At 41.0% G+C, this 18,861-nt stretch overlaps 1 protein-coding gene across 4 annotated transcripts in view; it reads right to left on the bottom strand.

Annotated features, from left to right (window-relative positions):
- Window positions 1–10,340, bottom strand: part of VPS8 (VPS8 subunit of CORVET complex) — a 287,556-nt gene extending 277,216 nt beyond the window's left edge. The window contains exons 1-2 of one of the 4 annotated variants that reach the window (XM_043874824.1): window positions 10,243–10,340; window positions 430–672 (exon numbers count right to left, since the gene is read on the bottom strand). In XM_043874824.1, coding sequence (XP_043730759.1) covers window positions 430–582 — 153 coding nt within the window. In that variant the 5' untranslated portion in view covers window positions 583–672; window positions 10,243–10,340. Of the gene's footprint in view, window positions 1–429; window positions 673–9,922; window positions 10,088–10,242 lie in introns of those variants that run through there. The other 3 variants (XM_043874826.1, XM_043874823.1, XM_043874825.1) reach the window with 3 other exon arrangements.
- Between the last annotated feature and the right edge of the window lie 8,521 nt (window positions 10,341–18,861).

Here is an 18,861-nt window from a genome sequence, read left to right as displayed (position 1 = left end):
GTCTGACACTGAATTGCCTAATTATTTCATAAATTATGGTGGTTGGGTCAAACAACTTGCTATTAAATATTCACACTGTCACAAAAACCTATTGATATCAGATCAATGAGGGGAAAAAAAATCACTGCACAAGAATTCTAAGTCTACCACTAGCACTATGATAGAGATATTTAACATAGCTGCACTTCAGCTTCTTCCCCTGTAAAAATGGAGTATCAGAGCATTGTGAAGCTCAAATGAGAAGATGTATTACAGTGTTTTATAAACTATAATCAGCTATAGAAATGAAGAGTAGTATTATTTCATAAAACTGTATATAGATGCCTATTAATCTATGCAAAAATGATGAATTTAGTTTTTGGATTATAAAGTGCACTCTAAACAACATTTGGGTTAAACATCACCACTTGACAAAAGCTCAATTTTTACCAGATCATTTCTGAACTCCAGTTCCTTGTCCAGATCTATGTAAGAGAATTTTGAAAGTGAAGCTTCTAGACTGAAAGACTTGTTCAGTTCCTCATCAGTAGTCTTGGCACAGAGGCTTTGTTCCACATTTTCATGGTCTGGTTCATTTTCCATGTTTACTTTTAATAACTGTATTCAGTCAATCCAAGCAAGTTTTTGTTTTGATTTTTAGCCTCAGATCATGATGAACTGAATGATGATCTCCTTTCAAAAAAGAAAAAATATATTATTTAGATTTCTTCAAATGGACATACCAAAGACTTACTGGGTCAGACTTTCGTGGAAACTGATTTCACTCAATCATCTGATTATAGACAAAGAGAAATCAACCCTAGGGTACGAGCTATGATATGGGGGGAGGGTTTTTATGGGAGCACAGAGGAATATCTGACTTAGGAGTCTGGGAAGTGGCCCACCACCCAAAGTCTTAAATCTGGTGACAGTGATGACATAGGACAAGCTCTACCACTAGACCTGGTACCAACCAGATTTATGTACCTAAGAACAAGAGGGTAACTGGGGCCGAAATCTGCAGTTAACCCCTTCTTCACATCCCCAAACCTGAGCAGATCTCCAATTCTCCGTGAAGATAAGCATATAGACCAGTTTTGTCATCAGCATCCAGACAGGCCACAGACCTCTAAGGGAAACAGTGTAGACACAGAGGGCCCAGAATGGATAGCAAGTCACTTAATAGGACACTAGCAAATCTAAAGGTTCAGATTTATTAGAGGAGACAACAATGACGCCAGTGTAAAATAATTCCACAGCTGACTAGAGATTTCTAGAAAGAAGGCTAGTTAAGGGAAAGCAGAGACAGTAAAGAAAAAGAAATGTATGAAAAATTTGTTTTTTCACAGCTCTAAATGATACAATATTATATCAAAAAGAAACATAATGTGGTTTACTTTAAAAAAACTGTCTAGAAAACAACTGTCTGCACAATTTCTGAAAAACTAAAAATATACGCAGGAAAAAAAATATATAGTTTAACCATTAAATTTGCCCTTACATGTTTTTAGTTTGTTATAATTAGGATACAAGTGACCAAACTTTAAAACGTTTATCACTTAGCTCTGCCTGTAAACAATAAAAAAACAAAAATATGAAAATAGAAACAATGCCACAGTAATGATAATAATAAAAGCAAAGGTAATTTTGTTTTCTAGACTAGGCGTTTTCCGTGGTACCCCATGAGCGCTTCTCAGTAAGAAGATTTCTCAAATGATATACTACCCTCAGACGGCAGAAGGAAATGGCAACCCACTCCAGTATTCTTGCCTAGAAAATCCCATGTTCAGGGGAGCTGGGCGGGCTACAGTCTGTGGGGTCGCAGAGAGTCAAAGACATGACTGCGCAACTAAGTGCTCACGTACCACCAAACTTCCCCACCAGACAAACTTCTCTTACTCTCTATTCCTTACTGAAGTGAAGGCAGAAAAAAAAGCTGACAACCACTGAGCCACTGAAAGAATTAATTTTCTTAAAAGGGAGTTGAGAATTAGTTGTTGTTACTGTTGTTTTAAAAATAACACGCCAAAAACTGACAGTTTTATCTAATTAGGCTCATTTTTCGGAGAAGGCAATGGCACCCCACTCCAGTACTCTTGCCTGGAAAATCCCATGGACGAACAAGCCTGGTTGGTTGCAGTCGATGGGGTGGCTAAGAGTCGGAGACGACTGAGCGACTTCCCTTTCACATTTCACTTTCATGCATTGGAGAAGGAAATGGCAACCCACTCCAGTGTTCTTGCCTGGAGAATCCCAGGGACGGGGGAGCCTGGTGGGCTGCCGTCTATGGGGTCACACAGAGTCAGACACAACTGAAATGACTTAGCAGCAGCAGCAGGCTCATTTTTAAGTGCTTAATGTGAATTCCACTTCCTTCAGTATTTCTTTTTATAATTTTTTAAAATGAATATCTACTATGCATAAGGTGTAGTCTCATGAAGACCGATTTTCAAGAGCTGAAACCAATTTGTGTAGCTAGTACATTTGTATATTACCAAACAGATTAATTCTTTTCATGTGTCACAGCAGACAGACTCTGAGGCTCTGGCCTACAAACACATGCTATCGACTACATTCCTAGAAGACATAACTGAGGGTACTCTGTGTCTGGCAACATTTGAAAGCATCTTTCCAATCTCGGGTACTAAATGTACTTCTTTTGCAATAAGTCAAAGGCAGGAGCAGTATTAGCCTTTATGAGTCTTTCTTCAAAGAAGACTGAATTGGCTCATGACAAATTACTTCTCAATAAAGTTCCCTCTTATTTGTACCACTTAGCAAAAATGATTTCAATTAGTCAAGGAATACTTACAAATATGCACAAATATTCACAATCAGTGTTTCCTGAAGACAGTTAAGTTTTATTCTTACATATTTTTAAAAATAGTGGAAAAAACCACATAACAAAAACAGAAACTTTAAATGACTCTATAACCTAAAACGTTTCATTCTTCACATTTGTGTCCCCAAAATAACTCCGAAAGGAAAACAGTTTTTTCCTGGCTCTTTTTATATCTTCTATCTGGAGTTAATAAGAGGTTCTCAAAACAGCTCAGCATCTGTGAACTCCAATACCATGCTGAAGAAGTTTCAAGAAACCAAGCATTCTGTGAAAAAAGAATGTCACCCTGCCATGCCACCCTACTTCATTTCCGACCTTCACCTCACCGAGCTCCTGTTAGTGTAATGTGGTGGCAAACTGGAAAGAATATAGACCAAAGAGTCAATTAAAATCATTACCTGAATCTGGACTTTACCAGTTCCTATCTATGACCTTGGTCAATCAATCTACCCTTTCTGAGCTCCTCTATTTCTATTATCTGTAAGATGAAATATTGTGGCCATTTGTGCTGTTTGCCCAGAGCATCACCTCTTGTTCTGGAGAAAGCTCTTTCAAACTATGTGCTTCCTGTGGAGGCTGTCAATAAAAAAGCCCCTATTAACAAAGACTGCACAATACAGCCAGGGTCCTTCACCAAGATGCACCAAAATGGAACTGTTCGTTAAACAATGAATAATAAGGCTAAGCAATATTCCCCACCTCTACCCCATCCCATTCTGCAGAAAAGGAGGTCATTTATTCAACCCATATCAAGATCTACTATGCATCTGTCACTGTCTCTACCAACAAAATTTACACTCTCGGTACAAATTCTTGAGCAAGAATGAAAGCAACCTATAACCAGAACCAGAGAAGAAGAGAGTGTCCTGATATCATGCAAGCCCCAGGCTCCAATCTTTTATGTATGATGTTAGCTCCGGACATAGCCTTCCAGCATTAAGGCTACATAAGCCAACATAGTCCCCCAATTTTTCTTTTTTTTTTTGGGGGGGGGGGGGAGGGAAGAGTCACAATTAAGACTCCCAACTCTCAGGAATACAATTACCTATTTTGCAGAGTTACTGTGAAGAACAAATGATATAATGACTATAAAGCATTTAGGATAATGTCTGAACACAGAACAAGTATTCAAGAAATTTAAAACCTCAAGATTTCCAAATTCTTTTAAAGACCCTGAAACAAGATCTGGTACTTTTATAACTAGCCAGTACTAAGTATTTCCAAAGGCTACCTTACCAAAAGGCTATACTTCTTATAATAACAATAATAGCAAAGTTTCCTCATGAACTGAATCGACTTCTCTGGTGATTCGGACAGGAAAGAATTCACCTGTAATGCATGAGACCTGGGTTCAATCCTTGGATGGGGAAGATCCCCTGAAGCAGGAAATGGCTACCCACTCCAGTATTCTTGCCTGGAGAATTCCATGGACAGAAGAACCTAGTGGGCTATAGTCCACGGGGTCGCAAAAGAGTTGGATGCAATTGAGCGACTAAACACAAACAGCAAAACATAAACTGAATGGTAGAGGTTAGCATCCTGAGTTGGGGAGACTACCCGGGACTATCTAGATGGGCCCAACGTAACCAAAAGTCTTTAAAAGTGTGAGGAAGGGGCAGAAGACAGTGTCAGAGAAAGAGATGTGACAACAAAAGCAGGGTCAGAGAAGGGCTATGCTGCAGGCCTTGAAGATGGAGGAAGGGTGCCAGGAGCCAAGGAATTTAGGCAGTCTCTTGAAACTGCAAGAGACAAGGAGATGGACTCTCTTCTAGAAGGACCCTGGCCCTGCCACAGTTTGATTTTGGCCTAGTAAGACCAATGCTGGACTGGTGTGCTATAGAACTGTAAAATAATAAATCTGTGGTTTTTTTAAGCCATGAAATTTGTGGTAATTTGTTACAGCAGAAATAGAAAATGAATACATTAGCAAACTTCAATTAATTTCTTTCTGGCCATATCACTGGCATTCTGAAATACCTACCCCTCCCTTGTCACTTGGTATTGCCCAAATATTTACTGAGCAAACTCTTCCAAATGCAGACTACTGATGAAATGCTTAATACATGGTACTTGATATTACACCTAGACAGCATATTAAAAAGTAGAGACATTACTTTGTCAACAAAGATCCAACCAAGGCTATGGTTTTTCCAGTGGTATGGATGTGAGAGTTGGACGGTGAAGAAAGCTGAGCGCTGAAGAATTGATGCTTTCGAACTGTGGTGTTGGAGAAGACTCTTGAGAGTCCCTTGGACTGCAAGGAGATCCAACCAGTCCATCCTAAAGAGGATCAGTCCTGAATATTCATTGGCAGGACTGATGTTGAAGCTGAAACTCCAATACTTTGGCCACCTGATGTGAAGAGCTGACTCATTTGTAAAGACCCTGATGCTGGGAAAGATTGAGGGCAGGAGGAGAAGGGGATGACAGAGGATGAGATGGTTGGATGGCATCACTGACTCAATGGATATGAGTCTGGGTAAACTCTGGGAATTGGTGATGGACAGGGAGGCCTGGCGTGTTGAGGTTCATGGGGTCACAAAGAGTCAGACATGACTGAGCAACTGAACTGACTGACTGATATTACACACTCGATGCAGAACAAAGAAATGAACTACTAGTAATTTCCTCTTGAGATACATTCTATAACTAGTTTTCACCCAACCATCCCGTAATCTAGGGTTTTTATAGTTTTCAAGGGGATGCCATGTCAGAGTGTACCTTCAGACTACACAACAGGTTACGTGAATCAGATTAATCTAACAGAGAATGTACATCACAGAATCATGATTACCCCATATGCTGTCCATTTCTGAGAACTGATAAACTAATAATTTAATAGCTTCAACCAAAGATCATCTGACATCCTGAGAGCTCCCAAGGTTACTCCCTCTTAATTATTCCTGACCAATGAATAAAGGAGGCCCAAGGAACATCTGGGGAAAACAAAAAGATGTGTACCATATAAACAGCAATGACCCCATTATAACACTAGCCAACTGAATAAGAACTCTAGAATGTGACCTATATTAAGCCAGGTTAAAATGGAATTCTTCCACTAGTTTTTTTTTTTTTTTTAAACTTCAGCACACATTCCCAACTGTTCACGTTTCAGGATCCTGTTTAATTTGCTGACATTCTTTTCCTTCCAAAAGTGTTATATGAGACACTTAGCACATTACACTGAAATCAAATCAAGTTGGGTTTTTTCCTAATATACTATAGCCTTTGAAAGATATCACAAAATCATGACATGGAAGCAATTTTACATGCCAACTTTGTTTCTGGTCTTTCCAATCCAAGTGTTTCTTTTCTATTTGTTTCGAGTTGTCTTCTTGTCATTTGTTTTGTGAAGAAAAATGTAACAGAGAATGAACTTCTATGAGGTTTTCTATTATCTTACTCTGGTAAATGGGCTTATTTTTAACAGTTCCCCAATGCCTACAGGATAAAATTCCAAAATTTAAGCCATTCCAGGCAGAATAATAGTTCCTTTAAAACTAACCTTATTATATGTATCCAGAGTCTCTCAAGAATAGCTTCCATTTTTCCTCCATGTCTGCTCTCACTAGCTCACGTTCCCTTCCTTTTCCTTCCATTTATCTAAATTCCCTCTTCCTGTCCTTTCTTCTGAGAACCTTCCCTCCCTAACCATCCTCAGAATCCAGAACGAACGTCTTTAGAACAACACCTTGGCACCTTCCTTATATTGATTCATTAGTTAATTTACCATGTGACTACATCTTTTCTCCCCAATTGTACAACAGAAATGGAACCAGGTGTCTTTGCTTACTTCACATCACTGGGTTCATTAACTTGCATAGCTACACAGACATTCAATATATATCTACTGATCAACACAAGAATTAAAAGACAGGAATAACACTTGTGTTGTGAATTAAATATATCAGTTTTATTACCTGTAATTGTTAAGCTTCAGAAGATACTACTTGACTCATAGCATATAAGAATCTATGCCATAACAAGCCAAGTTATAATTGAGTTCCACTTTTATGCAATCAGGCCTGTCAACTACAGATGATCATATTCATCCTTCAGATATCAGCTAAAACTTCACCTCCTCAAAAGTCTTTTTTTCTCCTGCTCAACTAGACTAGGTTCCCAGTTAGCAGGTACCTGTAACATTGTTCTCCTTTTATTACCCCTATCACATTACAATAATTTTTTTCAGTGTCTGAACCTCCATTTCCTTCCCTCAACCGGAATGTGGGTTCCAAGAAAGCAAAGATCACATCTGCCCTTTTTCCATCACTGTATTCCCAGTGCCAAATTACACGGTAGCCTAATTACTCCAATTCATGCATCTACTCACCCTCCCCACAGAAGCAGCCAAGCAATGCTGCATCACTGGCTTCCAGAGCTTTAAACAGCAGTTCTGGTCATTCAAGATAAAATACGGTTAGTCATTCTACGCCCCCAAAAGCCCCCCACCTTGCAAGTTCCCCTCTCTGCAATTAAGTTTTTTTCCAATCTCTAACATTTTTTTAAATGACCATTTTGCTCACGTATAACGTGACACAAACTCCATAATTTAAAACATTTTATGCTGTTTTACATTAATTCGACCTATAGGCCAAGATGAAAACAGTGAAAAATATATCATATTCGGGGTTTTCCAGGAGGCACTAGTGGTAAGAATTCACCTACCAATGCAGGTGGGGTTAGGAGATGCCTGGGTCGGGATCCCTGGGTCAGGAAGATCCCTTGGAGGAGGGCATGGCAACCCACTCCAATATTTTTGCCTGAAGAATTCCATGGACAGGGAAGCCTGGCAGGCTACAGTCCATAAGGCTGCAAAGAGTTAGACACGACTATAACAACTAAGCATGCACATCGTACATTCATTCAATTTACAGGAATTCAACCATTATCTTAGGCAAACAGGAAGAAATAAAAAGAAATGATTCTCGTAGGGGCTGGACTCTGCATACGATTCCACTCAAGAACTACAAGCTTCTGAGTGTGTGTGGGGAAGGGATGGGTAGCTGCTGGCCTTTCATCAGTCTCACTTCTCACATGCCTCACACACAGAAAATCCATTTCACCTGTGCTCAAAGTAACACACAGCACGCTGTTCCAACATGGAGCAAAAACTGACTGTGACTGACTTCCTAAGAGATCATATGTCAGGCTCCTACATGACTCCTTCACAGGGTACTGCGGTGGTACTCAATTTTCAAGGTACTTTTTCACAAGTGAAAGTCACTCAGTCATGTCTGACGATTTGCAACCCCATGGACTGTAGTCCATGGAATTCCCCAGGCCAGAAGAGTGGAGTGGGTAGCCTTTCCCTTCTCCAGGGAAACTTCCCAACCCAGGGAACAAACCCAGGTCTCCCATATCACAGGCCAATTCTTTACCAGCTGAGCCACCAGGAAACCTTCTTCAATGGCCTAGGAAAAACTGGAAAAATAAGATTTCAGAAACCAGCAGTAAAGATATTACACCACCAGTCACAGGTGATGTGGAAATAAGTCACTTTAACCTTGAACTGCAACCAGACACTTACATGTAAGACAGAAAAAAAGTCTGAAAGTGTTTTTCTTTCTAATTTAATTATGCTGGTGTAGCACATAGAGCACAGGACTTGAAAATTTATACTCTGATCCATGTGAAGGTAGTTTTAATCAAGGATGATGTTATTTGTAGCTAACTGGGCATCACACTTGAGGGCACTCATTTCACTTTACTCATGGACTTCAGAAACAGAGGTTTCAACCATGTAATTTTGGTGGTTCTGCCAATCAAATACCCTATCTGCTTAGCCAGAACAACAAGCACATGACACTCTTCTATCCAAATAAACCAGTGTCCTTTCCTGAAATTTATAAATATTAGAGGTAGGAGTTTTCTCTTCTCTCTGCAGTGCTTAAGTTTGGATGAAGTAACAGAAAGGCTGTTACACAGAATGAAGATAATTCAAACATTAAGATCCATTTAAGAATAGAACAGTTTGTTCTTACAAATATGTACAGATGACACCTGAAGCTGTAGGTTAAGATGATATCTAAACTCTTGTGAAAACTATAAACAAATCAAAAGCTAAAAACACTTAAGTTTAACAGGACTTACTTTTCATTAACATACATAACTGACATTTGATATCACAATGGTTGAAACATCTATAAAAGAGTGGGAAAGAGCTGAAAAGTCACCAAGATGTTCCAGTATTCTGGAGACAGAAAACACCCATCTGCTGATACTGGTCCAGGTACAAAGAAAATGTATGTATAAAGGATAAGTAACATACTATTCCCTTGACCCCTAGAAAAAATTTTCTCACCTATAACTATGTCTCTTTGAGATAAATCCAAAAGATCAACCAGAATTTTTTCTCGTTTATCTTTATTCTGCATTCTATGGAATACACCAGCTATTACCAGAGATTTCAATATCTACTCAATTCTTAAGTTTAACCACGAGCAAACCCATATCTTACACAAACACATGTAGAGTCTCCATCCCTATTTACATCAGATACTTGAAACACACACCTGATTCATAACTGATCTCCTAATCGCTGACATCTGGAGTAAAGCTGGCACCACAAGTTAAAAACCACGTTTGGTTTGTTCTTTGGGGTGCCGGGAGTGTGGTAGTGGACACAGCCTTCCTGACCATTCCAGTAGCAATCTAATATTAGCAGGGTATGAAGGAGGCATGCCTGTTTGGAGAAGGGTCCCCAGCAGTTACTGAGAACCGGTGGCATGGATCCTCTCTTACTGACACTAATCCATCCCACCTTCTCTCCTTTGAAGTACACCCAAACATTTTAGGCAACTCTGCCCTTCCCCACCACCACCACCTCCCCCGAGTACCACACTTGGAGAACTAACCAGGACACAGGAACGGCCTCGAACGTTAGAGACCCACGTGTCCCCTGCTGCCCTCACTCCACGGCACACTTCGCATCCAGAGAGAAACTGGACCGAACCTCACAGGGCTGCGCACAAATCCTAACAGATGGACACACACCCCGCCTAAGCCTCGGCTCCACGCTACAGCAGCACACTCATCCCAGGCCTCGAGGGATGGAAGAGCCTACACCTGTATCCCAGGCCCCAAAGGCGGCTTACACACCTGTTCCTTCTGGAGTAGTGACTACCGGCCTCCAAGACTTACAGTCTGGGTAAGCGAGTGCCCCTGCACCTCAGCCTCTCATTCCATGAAACCGACAACTGGAAACTAACCCAGTTCCAGGCCAAACACAGGGTACTCCCCTCCGCCCCAGCGTCAACCCCGCCGGGCCGGTGGGCCTTGGTCCAGTTAGCCTGTCTGAGGCTGCGCCGCTGTCGGAAAGGGGCAAGGCTCAGGGACCCGGCCCGCGTTCTCTTGCCGCCCGGCGTACAGACCCGACCGGCGTCCCCACCCTGTTGGGCCACTCTCGGGAGATTCCTTACCTGAACTCTCAGCCGCGCCAGCCTAGGACCCCCACGACGTACCACGTGACCCCGCCCCCTGCTCCTGCCTCACGCACGCGCAGTATATACCCTTTGGCCACGCTTCCGCTTTCCTCTTCTCTCCCGGGTCCCTCCTGGGCGGTCCGCCCCGCTGCGCCACGCCCCCATTTAAAGGGCCAGAGATACATTTAAGTCCAGGAATTTAAGGGGTAATTAGAAGGAAATTAATTCTGCGGGCGCAGGAGGGCCGAGAAGAGCTACTCCACGTTCAAGGTCAGGAGTGGGGGCCGTGAGGAGATACCCCTCGTGCAAGGTATGGAGCAGCAGCTGCGCTTTGCTGGAGCAGCCGTGAAGAGATACCCCACATCTAAGGTAAGAGAAACCCAAGTAAGACAGTAGGTGTTGCAAGAGGGCATCGGAGGGCAGACACACTGAAACCATAATCACAGAAAACTAGCCAATCTGATCACACAGACCACAGCCTTGTCTAACTCAATGAAACTAAGCCATGATGTGTCGGGCCACCCAAGAGAGACAGGTCATGGTGGAGAGGTCTGACAGAATGTGGCCCACTGGATGGCAAACCACTTCAGTATTCTTGCCTTGAGAACCCCATGAACAGTATGAAAAGGCGACATGATAGCATAACTGAAAGAGAAACTCCCCAGGACAGTAGTGGCCAATATGTTACTGGAGATCAGTGGAGAAATAACTCCAGAAAGAATGAAGGGATGGAGCCAAAGTAAAGACAATACCCGGTTGTGTATGTCACTGGTGATGGAAGCAAGGTCTGATATTGTAAACAGCAGTATTGCATAGGAACCTGGAATGTTAGGTCCATGAATCAAGGCAAATTGGAAGTGGTCAAACAGAAGATGGCAAGAGTAAACGTTGACATTCTAGGAATCAGCGAAGTGAAAGTGAAGTCGCTCAGTCGTGTCCGGCTCTTTGCAACCCCATGGACTGTAGCCTACCAGGCTCCTCCTTCCTTGGGGTTTTCCAGGCAAGAATACCGGAGTGGGTTTCCATTTCCTTCTCCAGAGATCTTCCCAACCCAGGGATCGAACCCAGGTCTCCTGAACTAAAATGGACTGGAATGGGTGAATTTAACTCAGATGACCATTATATCTACTACTGTGGTGAGGAATCCCTTAGGAGAAATGGAGTAGCCATCATGGTCAACAAAAGAGTTCAAAATGCAGTACTTGGATGCAATCTCAAAAACGACAGAATGATCTCTGTTCGTTTCCAAGGCAAACCATTCAATATCACGGTAGTCCAAGCCTATGCCCCAACCAGTAACGCTGAAGAAGCTGAAGTTGAATGGTTTTATGAAGACCTACAAGACCTTTTAGAACTAAAACCCAAAAAATATGTCCTTCTCATTATAGGAAGCAAAAGTAGGAAATCAAGAAACACCTGGAGTAACAGGCAAATTTGGCCTTGGAGTACAGAATGAAGCAGGGCAAAGGCTAATAGAGTTTTGCCAAGAGAACGCACTGGTCGTAGCAAACACCCTCTTCCAACAACACAATAGAAGACTCTACACATGGACATCACCAGATGGTCAACACCAAAATCAGATTGATTATATATATTCTTTGCAGCCAAAGATGGAGAAGCTCTATACAGTCAGCAAAAACAAGACCGGGAGCTGACTGTGCCTTAGATCATGAACTCCTTATTGCCAAATTCAGACTTAAATTGAAGAAAGTAGGGAAAACCACTAGACCATTCAGGTATGACCTAAATCAAATCCCTTATGATTATACAGTGGAAGTGAGAAATAGATTTCAGGGACTAGATCTGATAGACAGAGTGCCTGATGAACTATGGATGGAGGTTCGTGACATTGTACAGGAGACAGGGATCAAGACCATCCCCATGGAAAAGAGACGCAAAAAAGCAAAATGGCTGTCTGAGGAGGCCTTACAAATAGCTGTGAAAAGAAGAGAAGCGAAAAGCAAAGGAGAAAAGGAAAGATATTCCCATTTGAATGCTGAGTTCCAAAGAATAGCAAGGAGAGATAAGAAAGCCTTCCTCAGCGATCAATGCAAAGAAATAGAGGAAAACAACAGAATGGGAAAGACTGGAGATCTCCTCAAAAAAGTTAGAGATACCAAGGGAACATTTCATGCAAAGATGGGCTCGATAAAGGACAGAAATGGTATGGACCTAACAGAAGCAGAAGATATTAAGAAGAGGTGGCAAGAATACAAAGAAGAACAAAAGATCTACAAAAAAGATCTTCACGACCCCGATAATCACGATAGTGTGATCACTCACCTAGAGCCAGACATCCTGGAATGTGAAGTCAAGTGGGCCTTAGAAAGCATCACTACGAACAAAGCTAGTGGAGGTGATGGAATTCTAGTTGAGCTATTTCAAATCCTCAAAGATGATGCTGTGAACGTGCTGCACTTAATATGCCAGCAAAGTTGGAAAACTCATCAGTGGCCACAGGACTGGAAAAGGTCGGTTTTCATTCCAATCCCTAAGAAAGGAAATCCCAAAGAATGCTCAAACTACCGCACAATTGCACTCATCTCACACACTAGTAAAGTAATGCTCAAAATTTTCCAAGCCAGGCTTCAGCAATATGTGAACCGTGAACTTCCAGATGTTCAAGCTGGTTTTAGAAAAAGCAGAGGAACCAGAGATCAAATTGCCAACATCCGCTGGATCACCAAAAAAGCAAGAGAGTTCCAGAAAAACATCTATTTCTGCTTTACTGACTATGCCTTTGACTGTGTGAATCACAACAAACTGTGGAAAATTCTTAAAGAGGTGGGAATACCAGACCACCTGACCTGCCTCTTGAGAAACCTATATGCAGGTCAGGAAGCAACAGTTAGAACTGGACATGGAACAACAGACTGGTTCCAAATAGGAAAGGAGTACGTCAAGGCTATATATTGTCACCCTGCGTATTTAACTTATATGTAGAGTACATCATGAGAAACGCTGGGCTGGAAGAAGCACAAGTTGGAATCAAGATTGCCGGGAGAAATAGCAATAACCTCAGATATGCAGACGACACAACCCTTATGGCAGAAAGTGAAGAGGAACTAAAAAGCCTCTTGATGAAAGTGAAAGAGGAGAGTGAAAAAGTTGGCTTAAAACTCAACATTCAGAAAACTAAAATCATGGCATCCAGTCCCATCACTTCATGGGAAATAGATGGGAAAACAGTGGAAACAGTGTCAGACTTTATTTTGGGGGTTCCAAAATCACTGCAGATGGTAACTGCAGCCATGAAATTAAAAGACGCTTGCTCCTTGGAAGAAAAGCCATGACCAACATAGACAGAATATTAAAAAGCAGAGACATTACTTTGCCAACAAAGGTCCATCTAGTCAAAACTATGGTTTCTCCAGCAGTCATGTATGGATGTGAAAGTTGGACTATAAAGAAAGCTGAGCACTGAAGAACTGATGCTTTTGAACTGTGGTGTTGGAGAAGACTCTTGAGAGTCCCTTGAACTGCAAGGAGAGCCAACCAATCAGTCCTAAAGGAAATCAGTCCTGAATATTCATTGGAAGGACTGATGCTGAAGCTGAAACTCCAATACTTTGGCCACCTGATGCGAAGAACTGCCTCATTTGAAAAGACCCTGATGCTGGGAAAGATTGAAGGCAAGAGAAAGGGATGACAGAGGATGAGATGGTTGGATGCCATCACTGACTCGATGGACATGAGTTTGAGTAGGCTCTGGGAGGTGGTGATGGACAGTGAAGCCTGGTGTGCTGCATCCCATGGGGTCGCAAAGAGTGAAACATGACTGAGGGACTGAACTGAACTGAAGAAACGAGACCATCATTTCAGAATCACACCTGAGAGAAAATGGGGAACACTTCAGGGAGGATGTGCCATCTTATTAGGACCCTGGATTTCAATAGACAGCAGAGAGAATTCCTAGCTGAGGGAACAGTGGGATCAAAGCAGTACAAAGCTATATTAGACACAAGCTGCTGGCCCGAGGTGGCTCTGGCACGGGCAGTAGCTTTCAAATTTTTTTGATCATCACTCACAGTAAGAAATAGACTTCAGTTATGACCTATTGACTGTGTGTGTGTGTGTGTGTGTGTGTGTGTGCGCGTGCACGCGCTTCCTGTGATATTAATTGCCTTTAGTATGTGCAATGCAACTTGGTATTTTCTATTCTATTCTACTCTTTTTTATTATTCTCGTCAATAAATTGATTTCATGACACTAATACATAGCAACCCATAGTTTGAAAGCACAGGTATACAGTGTGTTAGAGGTATAAAAGGCTGGGACCAGATGCAGGAGGGCATTAATGCCAAGCTGGGGCGGGGGGGGGGGGTCTGCTCTTCTGGTAAGAGCCTTTGGAAGTTCTTAAGCAGAGGAGTGGCATAATTGCAACTGTGCTTTAGAACCCTGGAGACCTGCTTTCAGGTCGGAATATCACATTTTTAGAGGAAACCTATTAAATAGGAGCCAGTCTGGAGCAAGGTAAGCAGGCTAGTGAGATCAGAAACCCTGTCTGACAGAGAACAGTTTGAAGTGTTGGGCAGAGAAGAAATTGACAGAAGTGGGGGTGGGGAGCTGGGTTATGGAGGTGGGAGGTGGGGAATGTTGCTAACTGACCCTTTTGAAATATCCCTGCAGCAGTTGAGGACTTACTCTGTGTAACTCTAGAAAGTAAACCTGGGACCTGTGGATAGATATTGTAGGGAAGCAATTCCAACTCATAATAAGGACTGTTTGAGCATGGTCCAAGCTGACATGCTATCCTTTACAGGGCTGTTGACAGTAATTATAAAAACAAAACAATTGTATACTGATCATTGAAAACTTGAAAAAAATCGGGAACAACAAAAAAGTAAAGCATAAATTAGTTACATTTCAGGTGGGAAAAAAGCATTCGTGGTTTTGGCTTATTTTCATTGGGTCTTTTACTTTGCAAATTTACATTTTTTGTACAATAGAACTATGTAGAAAATACAGTATTGTATCCTGCTTTTTATTTTTATCCATGTTATGTCTTTTTGTTTATTTGTTGTTTTTTAAATTTTACTGTAGTATAGTTGATTTACAATGTTGTGTTAATTTCTTCTGTACAGCAAAGTGATTCAGTTTTACATGTGTGTATATATATATTCTTTTTCATATTCTTTTCCATTATGGTTTATCACAAGATATTGAATACCACTTCCAGTGCTATATGGTTAGACCTTGCTGTTTATCCATCCCGTAGTCTGCTAACCTCAAACTCCCAGTCCATCCCTCCTCTACCCTCCCTCCCCCTTGGCAATCACAAGTCTCTTCCCTATGTCTGTGAGTTTATTTCTGTTTCATAGATAGGTTCATTTGTGTCATTTTAGATTCCCCATATAAGTGATATCATATGGTATCTGTATTTCCTCTTTCTGACTTACTTTCCTTAGTATAATAATCTCTAGGTCCATGCATGTTGCTGCCAATGGCCATATTTCTCAATGTTCTATCTTGAACACTATATCCTGTTATTCAAATTGTTCATAAATATTTGTAATGGCTACATAATTATTGATAATATGGTTGATGCTATTATTTTTGGACACTTAGAGGGGCTTTCTTATTTTTCACTTTTAACAAGAACATCGTGTTGAATATCCTTATAAGGAAACCTTTGCCCACATTTCAAAATTATTTCCATAGGATAAAGCCTGTAAGTGAAATTACTAATTGAAATGCTCTGAAAGCTCTTTAAGTCTGTGAATACCCACTGCCAAATTTCTTTCCAGAAAGGTCAGGCCAGTTTTCATTCTCAACAGAAGTGTTCAAGGGTGCCCATCACATGTACCTACCAGCATTTATTTTATCCTTTTCAAAAGCTCTGCCAGTTTGAATGGCTCTAATTTTAATTTGTATTGGATTACTGGTGGGGTGGAATATCTTTATATATTTATCAACCCTTTATAGTTATTCTGGGAATGCAATTTCACTGCCTCTGTTTGGATTTGTGATTGGCAAATAGCACTAAGTGAATTGTTGCAGGCGTATGAGGAAAAAAACACAGAGGGATTTAAAAAATAAATGATGTGGTCACAACGAGTTATAGCCAAATTATATTGTGGTGTACCATACAAACAAAGGTTAGTGGGAGAATTGAGTCATCACGAGTTATGTGGTTAAATAGGTCTGTGCTATTGCAGTCAGTAAAATATTTATGTTGTGAGGGGCAATTTGGTTTCAGCAAAATACCATTCCTTATATTAAATCAACATTGTAAATTTTAATTTCCCCATTTTGTAGTTTTGTTTGTATTTAATTTATAAATTTATTTTGGTTTTATAGATGCATAAAATCCATAAAAATTAATCTTTTCCTTAGTTTCAAGTTTGCATATATACACATAGATATATATGTGTATGCAACATCCTAAAAAATAATTTAAGCCAACTCTAGAGGTCCATGAGACTCTTTTTCCCCTACAAGGAAACTGAACATTATTTAAGTTTGAGAAAAATTGGTATTAGAGGTTTCTTAAAATTTCATGTGTAATTATGTAAACATAGGCATTAGGACTTTTTAAAAAAAGAAAAAGGTAAAAGTGGAATCAGCTTATATATTTTATATTTAGAATTTTTCTATACAGAATATTGTTATGATTTCCTTGCCTTTGAAAAAAGCACCAAAAGCTATACTATGTTTAGAGTTCAGAGAGTATGTTTTGGCTTAAAATGTACTATTCATCAAAGTTAACCTTGTACAGGTCATTAAGATCTAGACCGAAGAATGTTTGGATTTATTAACTTGTCTTTTTAAGTAAGGCAAAACAACTGAGCATATAGCAATTAAAATGGAACTTCTGTGAAGTGGTCTTAAAAGAAATTAAATCCATGAAAAAAAAAAAAAAAAAAAAAGCCCCACACATGATGTAGGAGCCTTGAAGCATGGGAATCAGTGAGGATGAGTTGCTCTGATGGCCAGGAGCTAGAAGGGGAGCACCACCCAAGGGATGCTGCAGGAGGATGATGGCTTGATACCCAACCCTATTCATCCAGCTCTCCCCAGGCAGGGAGGATGGAAAGCATGAGCCAGACATTGCTATCAGCATTACATCCAGAGTAAGCAACATCTATCCTGAAAGGAAAAAAGTCTGAGACCTGGGAACGAGAGGAAGAGGCTAAGAGGTAGATAGCCGTACCACATCTCTTCGCTCGCAATCGCAAAATAAATTGTTCTCTTTTCCTTTTTAAAAAAGGAACCTGGTGTACAGGCCAAACCACCCGAGGCAGCTGGAGAGAAGTGAAATTGGTTGTCTGTAAGGTACTCAAGCTGGTCCAGATGTCATTCTCAGGTTCCCTCTGCCTGGAACCCTCTTCCTCTCAAGTTAACTACATGGCTCACTCCCTCATCTTCCTTGGGACTTTGTTCAAATGCCGCTATGTTAGGGCAACAAAAGCAGAGCAGATGGGGGTGGCATACTCTCCTCCACCCAGGACTCAGAGGCTCAGGTTCTTCCCATCTGGTGACACTCTCAGTTGAACACATGCCTCTAAGTTCTCTGAGGAAGGGGGATAGAAGAGGCTTACCAACTCTGAACTGCCTTGGCCTGAAAATATGTACCCCTTCTGCTCATAGTCCACTGGCCAACACCAGCCACCTGGCTCTGCTTTGCTGCAGTGGAAGCCAGGAAGTATAGGGGAGCACTCAGAATATCTGGGGGGGGGGGCACATTTGACTCTCACACAGACCACCTTCTGTCCCCCAGGACTCCCTCACCACCCTTTCAGACTTTATTTTCTTCCATAGTACTTATCATCCTCCAAAATGCCATTTATTTTACTTACTTATCTGTTAAGTTTCTGTCTCCCCCACTAGTACATAACATAAGCACAATAAAAGGAGAGGTTCCATGTCATTTATGTTTTCAACCTAAGTATCTAGAACACTACTTGGCATATGGTAAGAGCTCCATAATTGCTTATTAAATAAGTAAATGAAGTCTGCAATAACAGTTTGTATTTGTGTGTGGAGGGGGTATCGCATACACTGACCTGAGGATGCTTCCTAAGAAATAAATAACCCCCCTTAGGCACACACAAGCATATACTGAGTGCTTGAGCCTACTGTGTGCTAGGCACCATGCTCGGCGCCAGAAACAAAGATATGAGAAATACTCCCTGATCTTCCCTAGGCAGGAAGAAACAATTAAAACGTAATATTTATTAAGACCCATAATAAAAAATAAATTATGAGAGCTCAAAAAGCCAAATTCTTCTGACCTTTAGTGAGAATAAAATTTTATATCCAAGTATTACTAGAATGGCAATGAAAAAAAGAATGAGAGTGGGAGGTGGGTAGGGAACTCAGGAACCATAAATTGCTCCCCAAAGTCATAAAGGAAGTAAGATATGTGTTCTCTACCATTTTGTATTCTTGACAACAGTTGCCTTTCCCTTTTCATTCACCCATTCATTCTAGGGCCTTCCCACATCCTCTTTCTCTTCAGCCTTAGAGTATAGAGCAGCCCACGAGCACTTAGTTGAGAAAAACCTGGAAGATCACACTATTTTAAAATATCTCTTTCTGATGGTAATGATAACCCTATATGCAAAACAGAAAAAGAGACACAGAAGTACAGAACAGACTTTTGAACTCTGTGGG

This window comes from Cervus elaphus, chromosome 19 (assembly GCF_910594005.1).
Source record: "Cervus elaphus chromosome 19, mCerEla1.1, whole genome shotgun sequence".
Lineage (NCBI taxonomy): Eukaryota > Metazoa > Chordata > Mammalia > Artiodactyla > Cervidae > Cervus > Cervus elaphus.
This window is presented reverse-complemented; position numbering and strand designations above follow the sequence as displayed.